General features: G+C 31.7%; 1 protein-coding gene across 2 annotated transcripts; it reads left to right on the forward strand.

Moving 5' to 3' along the window:
• Nucleotides 1-950: 950 nt before the first annotated feature.
• LOC108484538 (DEAD-box ATP-dependent RNA helicase 39-like) lies at nucleotides 951-7044 on the forward strand. 2 transcript variants are annotated; one of them, XM_053029456.1, is made up of 7 exons: nucleotides 951-1602; nucleotides 2110-2199; nucleotides 2424-2612; nucleotides 2777-2920; nucleotides 3095-3190; nucleotides 6402-6538; nucleotides 6873-7044. In XM_053029456.1, the coding sequence occupies exons 1-7, from the start codon at nucleotides 970-972 to the stop codon at nucleotides 6928-6930; spliced, it is 1347 nt and encodes a 448-aa protein (XP_052885416.1). In that variant the 5' UTR covers nucleotides 951-969; the 3' UTR covers nucleotides 6931-7044. The 2 variants fall into 2 exon arrangements, with proteins under 2 accessions (XP_052885416.1, XP_017643848.2); XM_017788359.2 differs by lacking the exon at nucleotides 6402-6538 and having other exon boundaries at nucleotides 955-1602.
• The last annotated feature ends 511 nt before the right edge of the window (nucleotides 7045-7555 follow it).

The following is a 7555-nucleotide window of genomic DNA, read 5'->3' on the forward strand; positions in this document are numbered from 1 at the left end:
CAGTGGAAATGTTCAATGCAGTTGTTGATAAATCTGTCAAATAAATAATAATAATTATAATAATAAAGAAAAGGTAGAGAAAGGTCCCATTGTCTTGGCAAGGTGCAGGTGCATTTGGTTGCATAGAAGGTACCGGGCATGGATTATGTTGCTCTGACTTTTAAAGTATTTTATTATATTGTTCACTGACGCATAATTATGGACATATGATTTTGAGAGATCTTTTAAATAATTTGAAAACGTAGAAAATTAGATTATGTTGGTGTTTGACACATATTTGTTGTACGAGGATGAAAGGAAAGAGAGCATAAATGTAGAGAATGAATGAGGCCAAGCATGAAGTAAAGGTAGCATCAAGCAAATGGAAATTCCCTGCTGCTCTAAAGTGCTAAGAAATATGGGGGAAAAGTCTTAAGTTTTCGTCCATTTGCAAAGTTACTTGGCCTTTCCTATATATCAGAAGGCCATTATCTCATCTCTTATTTTAAAATATTCTTTTATACTCATGATTGTGACCCGTGTTTATAAAATTTTATAAAAATATTTAAAAACTTTTAAAATTATAAAAAAGAATATATAAAATTAAATTTCAAAATTATATGCTTTACAAAATTGAAGTATCAAGATAATATGATAAAAAGTATAATGATATGATTAGCTTTTAATATTGACATTTTTTTAATTTGATATCAATCTATTAAAAGAGTCAAATTGTTATTTCTTTAATAAAAGATTAACTAAAATGTTAATTATTTAAATATGATATGATAGCTTGTACACAACTTAGATGTATTTTATTTTGATTTTTATATATTTTTAATTTTAAATTTTAAATTATTTATTGACTTGATAAATTGTATCAGGTGAGTGACTATTATTAAAATTAATATTTTAATCTAACAATTCTTTAAAAAATATTTATCTATTTTTGAAAATTTAACAACAGAATTTAACTAAAATTGACTTATTATGTCCAAAAGAGAAATAAATAACAAGGCGAGAAGGGCACAAATACAGCTACGAACCCTTAAACAAGTAACATTTGAAAAGCAGAAACGCCAACAAAATATACAGCAGAAGACCATGAAAAGAAGCAGCAAATCACTTGCCGACCTCTGCAACCTTGTTGTCTCCTCTAAACTTATTTCTTCAACTAATCCATTAAACCCCATCAAGCCTTTTCCATTAATTAGGCCTCTATCTTCCTCCAACACTAAGCCTACTATAAAAACAGCAAAACTACATCCTTCTTCACCAAAATCTCATAGAGACTCCCTCATTCTTGAAAAGTTCCGACAAAGAAAGCTCAAAGGCAACTCCGTCTCCAAACCTACCTCTACTGTTGTTGAAAAGGAAAGAGAAAGGGATGACGTTGATTCTGAGAATGACAAGAACAAATGTGGTGCTACGAAATTTGTTTCTAGTTTCCAAGAACTGGGGTTGGAAGCTGACATAATTGGGGCTTTGAGTGAGATGGGAATATGGATTCCTTCTGAAATTCAGTGTGTTGGGATCCCAGCTTTGTTGGATGGGAAAAGCGTCGTCTTAAGCTCTGAATCTGGATCTGGAAGGACTTTGGCTTTCTTGTTACCCCTCATACAGGTAAACCTTTTTTTATTTATTTATTATCGCTAACATGGTAACCTTATACTTGTCATTTTGATCCTTAATTTTCTCTTTGGAAGGTGTACTTTGCAACCGAAGTAACCTAAGTAAATATGTAAGCATATAGAATCTAAAATTATGTCTAGTGCTTCGACATTAAAGTTCAAACAAGTGGTCGTCCAAGACTGTAACTCCATACTCTTTCTTTATAATTGATTTATGTTGGTCAGCAACTTCTTTTGAAGATTGTGATACTGGTATATATCTATTCTACACTGCTATGAATCATTAATTTCCTTTTGTTGAGTTCATGAAATGAAGTCAATCAGTATTCTTGTATCCCTCGAAAAATTTAGGAATTAATAATTATTCCAGTTCAACAAATTAATTCCAATTATCATATAACTTTTCTTTGATATTCATAGTAAAATGTTTCTAGTTATGTAATAGCAGCCAAATGTTTGCAATAAAGGTTGAACAAATTACTGACATTGAGTTGAACAGCTGCTTAGACGGGACGAGGCGTTGCTCAGCGTGAAGCCAAAGCATCCTCGAGCTATTGTTTTGTGCTCTTCGGAGGAACAATGCGACAAGGTTCTTTGTTACCACTTCTTGGACATATATCTTTAGTTCTTTGAGGGGTTCTTTTTTGTACTTTTAATTAAGATGCCACTATGTTGATAAGTCCATTGTTAAAGTTATTTATGTATCTGTTTTGTTGTTTTTTTATACCTGTGTGAGGAACCTCACAGTTAGATTTGCAAATTCCATAGTTCTCATCAGTGCAAGTTTGTGATTAAATCAAGATCATCATGCAGGATTTTCAAACAGCAAGATTCATCAGCCATCATGCTAAGTTGAATTCTACTTCAGAATATGGTTACGGCAAGTCAAGAATCTCGGAGAATTTGGCAAATGACTCAATAGGCATGCTTGTTGCTACTCCGAGTGAAACTATTCAGTACATTGAGGAGGGAAGTGTTGTTCCAGATGACATCAAATACTTGGTATCCCAACATTTTGACTTTTAACTACATAATTTACACAACAATGTTTTAGAATGCTGCAATTTATATATTAGAGTTCTGGCTTCTGGAGGTACTAGGATACTCTGTTTCTTAATGATATCCAATATCTTGCATATTTAGTGACAGCAAAAATCCCTAAACAGGTATTGGATGAAATGGATGCCATGTTCGATCATGGCTTTGGTTCCGAAATTCACAAGATCCTCAACCAATTAAAGAATCAACAACTATCAAAAACCAAAGACCTTGGACTTCAAACTGTTTTAGTCACTTCAACAATAACAAAGGTAAGACAATTATCTGCTCAATGTTCTACATTATTATCATCTTAGTGAACCGATAATTAATTTGCAAGGCTTTAGACCATGCATTAAAGTTCCAAATAATCTGTACAGTGAACTGCATCTCTGTTCTGAATAATTTATATATTGTAGTATTTTTCCCTTTGTCAAAAATAATAGATGTTGGGGAAAAAGTTATACCCTCTTATGGAGCATCTTGAACAAAATAATGCTGGAAAAGTGGCTGCGATGTTGCTGGAGATGGATCGACAAGAGGTATTTGACCTCACTGAGTCTTTGGATGCTTTGAAGATAAAAATTGCTGAAACAATGAATTCGTTTCATTCTTCTTGATTGTCAATCCTTGCCATGCTTTGAGGGGACCGAGCTTTTTCTGTATGCATAGCTATTGTATCTTTAATTGGTCTTCACGAGTTGTTTTGAATCGTTACATTTTGTACTTGAAAATTTTGATCCTTTTATAGGGAAAATAGTAGGCCAATTTGATGTGTTGCCATATTTTAGGTCTCTTTGTCGAGGTGGAGTGCATAGGTAAAGTGTCTTGCATCTTGTCCACGGTCCGCACCAGCCTAAGATATTGTTTGTTTTGATATAATGAGTCTCCTAGGTTAAACACTTGTGTCTGTTGTTGAACTTTTGTACATATACAATGTGGAATTTGGGATCCTTTTGGGTTAGTTCTAATGAGTGTTCATGGTCTGATCTCCAATATCAAGGAGTATTATTCGTATTTGGCTCATGATATTTGTAGTTTTGGGCCTCAACTTGGGGCAATTCTCAATGTTATTTGAACCGGATTGGATCAGTCAGCATAACTGGGAACAGACCGTAGTACCAATCCGGAGAAGGGTTAGAATGGTTGATTTGTGAACCGCTTGGAACTGTTGAAGTACCTTATCCAACACTTTTGTCCGACCACCAAATACCTAGGAAAACATAGAATAATTTGCTCATATGCATGTTCACACCGGAATTTGAGTAGCTCAACAGTTATGTCTTTCTTCTATTCTAATTGCGTTTAAAAGAAAAAAATGAAGTTGAAACCTACTGCCTGTTTGTCTACTAATTATTTTGCTGTTTTGTTATTTAAATATTCTTTTGTAAATGATGGAACTTCACCCTGTTAACTACAAAACTAAATTCATATTTTTGTTTGCTGATAATGAATTTGTACACGCAAGTGCTATGTGGATTAAGTTTAAGGCATAAGTTACAATCCTTCTCCAACGAGATTAGGTTTTTTTTTTAAAAAGTTAACCAATACAATTATTACATTAAACTACTGAAGTTCAACGGGTTCTCTTTCTGCGAACAATTGTAGAACCCTCATTCTTGTTGAAAGCTAATTTAGCGACATGATCAGTTTCTATTTTCTCTTCTCTCCGAGTATGTATCATTTTCCGTTAGATCATTTTCAACAAAAATTGCTAAATACGTCTAATAGGTGTTGAATTGAAAGTCCTTGAGAAAGCAACTTGGATGGGCTGAATAACCTCCACGCTATCTGTCTAAATTGATATTTTGTTTCAATTTTTGTTATGAGTTACCATCAAGCCATCTAAAATATCCCATTACTTAGCATTGAATGCAGAACAAAGTCTCAAACTGCTATTAAACTCAAGAACCCATTGCTCATGCTAATCCCTCAACACCCCTCAGTAGCGGCTTCCCCCGAATCATTTATTTATTTTTATTTACTTTAGATCAATAAAAGAATATCTAAAAACTCATAAAAAGAAATAAAGCGCCAATTTAAGAGACATGGATTGGAATTATGTCGCTTTTCTCTCTTTGCTTTTATAAGTTTTTATTTTTATTTTTTAGCTTATTTCAATCTCTAACATTATCATATCTTTGTTGTTGGGATATCTATCTAATCATATGTTATCACGTGTCATATTAGGGCATTATAGTGACATCATCATCTAAAAATCTTATAAAATCTTTAAAAAATTATTTAAAAAGTATTAAAATTATAAATACTTGCAAAAATTATAAAATTATAAAAATACAAAATATATAAAAATATATAAAACATTTATTAAAAATTGGAAATTTTAATATTTTTATAATTATATAAATCATATTTACTAAAGCTAGGTGATGATTTTAAAAAATCAATTACTTAAAAATAAAATTAATGTTTTGTAATTAAATAATAATTTTAATAATAACTTTAATTATTTCAAATATTTTTACTCAAGACATTATTTATCCTGTAACAGCTTGTTTTTAGTGGTGTTGGAAACAGTGATTTCGGGATCACAATTCCAATGAGTGAATTATTATTTTATTATTTATTTAATGTCTACGGGATTATATTAAGGACAAAAGTTTCATTAAGAAATTTTGATGTTTAAATAGTTAATTAGGTAAAAAGGACTAAATCGTAAAATGTATAAAAGTTGAACTCTCTTAGTTAAAAGGGTTAAATGGTTATGGAAAGGTAAATTAATGGACTTGAGTGATAATTATACCATTAAAGGAGTTAGTGGACAAATATGGATAAGGTTAACTTGAAAATTTTTATTATTAATTGGGGTAAAATGGTAAATTAAACCTAAAATAAACTAAGTAAAGGTTATCATCTTTGCCATTTCCTTCTTTATTGGCCGAATTTACCATTGTTGAAGGTGGCAAAGCTTTGGTTTGAATTTCTTCTTGCATGGTATAATTTTGTGCCCCGTTTGTAATGATTTTTATGTTTTTAAGTTCGTTTTAGCTTAATCTAGCTAGTTCGGGGGTTAATTTGTAAAATGTTAAAGATTGAGGGACTTTCCATGAATGATTTTGATGTGTTTGTGATGTTAATTGATGGATTATTAATCTTGGTTGTAAAAAAAACATGTTTTGTTAAGTGATTTTGATGAAATTGGATTTAGGAATTTATTTGAGAAAATAGTAAAATTTCATGGTAAAATTATGAAATAATGATTTAAGTGGGTTGGTTTGAGTCCCTATGAAATTCAACTAGCTAGTATGGAGGATTAAAATGGTTAAATTTCAAATTATGAGCTTAAGAACTAAATTGTGAAAAGTTAAAATGTTAGGGGTAATTTTGTAATTTTACATAAATATGAATTATGGATTAAATTGAATACTAGAAGTACTTAATTGAATAAAATTATTTGTTTAGATCAAGATAAACCACAATCAGACTTAAATCGAGGAAAGATTAAAGCTTCAGATTAGTTTTTAATTTTACTTCTATGACCAAAGTTATCGAGGGAAGTTCATATGAATTATAATCGTATTAATATTAGTTAAATTTGACTATCTATTATATTGTGTTAGTTATGAATGAATTTGAATATAAATGTATCAATGCTATGAATAATTGACGGATAACGAAACCCGTTTGAACCTTAAGGATTCTAGGATTTGAATGACATGTCATTAGGGATTTCATGTTTCGGGTCTAGTCTTAAATGCCCTACCAATGGCTGAGGTCCTGCATTTGTTGCAGATTCTCCATAGCTCGTGTGAGCAACATCATGTAGCTTACATTTTGATCTACGGCTCGTGTGAGCAGGCCCATTTCACAGCTGGTGTGAGTATTATTGAAAAAGAAATGTTACAATCATATGGAAAGGCACTCTATGTGTGAGTATTCCCAAATATCTGATGCAATTCTAGATGGTTCAACAAGTAAGAAAATGAAATGAAACTGTAAGTTTGCAAATGAAACGGTTCATGATAATATGAAAAAGTTGATGAATCAAATGATGTATATGTGAAAGTTACCTATTATATGATTGAATATATTTGTATCATGGATAAGCATACTAACATGTGAGTTTGATGGTGCTTGTATGGCTTATGCTAAGCTTAAGGTCTTGGTTATGATATTGTGCTTATTCTATAAATTGTGCTAATGAAATAGTAAGTTATGTTTAAGTTTATACGAGCTTACTATGCACTTGTTCTTATTTTATAGATTATTGGAAGCTCGATCAATTGGAAGCTCGTCGGAGACCTATCACATTATCCAGTAACCATTTTGGTAGTTTTTGAGTATTTTAGCCAAGGTTAATAATGGCATGTATAGGATCTTTGTAATGGATGTTTTGGCATATTTATGCTTTTCAAGTTATTTTTTGATTGATGAATTTTAATGCTTTACCAAGTTGTATCATTTTGGCCTTTCTTAAATACTTGTATATAAGGCTCTTTTGGTATGTGATGGTTTGGGAATGTTTATTTGTGGTATCATGTAGTAGTTAAAGGAACTAAGTTGTGTGCTTGAGATATGTTCAAATTGCTTTAGTTTGATCCATAATGTTTTGATACAATTGTGGTGCCTTTGAATGACATATTGGTTAGATGAATTAGGATGTTTGAAATGACATGTTTGTGTGTGTTTGAATGGTGTTTAAATCCCTTGAATGTGTGCCCAAATGGAATGGTTGGTTAGATATGGTTTGGCTTTGAATGACATTAATTTGGGTCAATTTCTGGATCACACGGCCTAGTGACACAACTGTGTATCATTTCAAATTTATTAGTGTTTCATGTTGGTGAGTTACACAGCCTAACACATAGCCTGGCACATAATCGTATGTGGCAACTCAAAGAGTTACATGGCCTGCGACACGGCCGTGTGACCCTACTCAGTAAGTT

This window comes from Gossypium arboreum, chromosome 6 (assembly GCF_025698485.1).
Source record: "Gossypium arboreum isolate Shixiya-1 chromosome 6, ASM2569848v2, whole genome shotgun sequence".
Classification (NCBI taxonomy): domain Eukaryota; kingdom Viridiplantae; phylum Streptophyta; class Magnoliopsida; order Malvales; family Malvaceae; genus Gossypium; species Gossypium arboreum.

Coding starts and splice junctions, on each gene's coding strand:
- LOC108484538 (XM_053029456.1), top strand. CDS start 970: ATGTCCAAAAGAGAAATAAATAACAAGGCGAGAAGGGCACAAATACAG. Junction 2,613..2,776: donor CAGATGACATCAAATACTTG/GTATCCCAACAT, acceptor ATCCCTAAACAG/GTATTGGATGAAATGGATGC. Junction 6,539..6,872: donor TATGGAAAGGCACTCTATGT/GTGAGTATTCCC, acceptor CTTATTTTATAG/ATTATTGGAAGCTCGATCAA.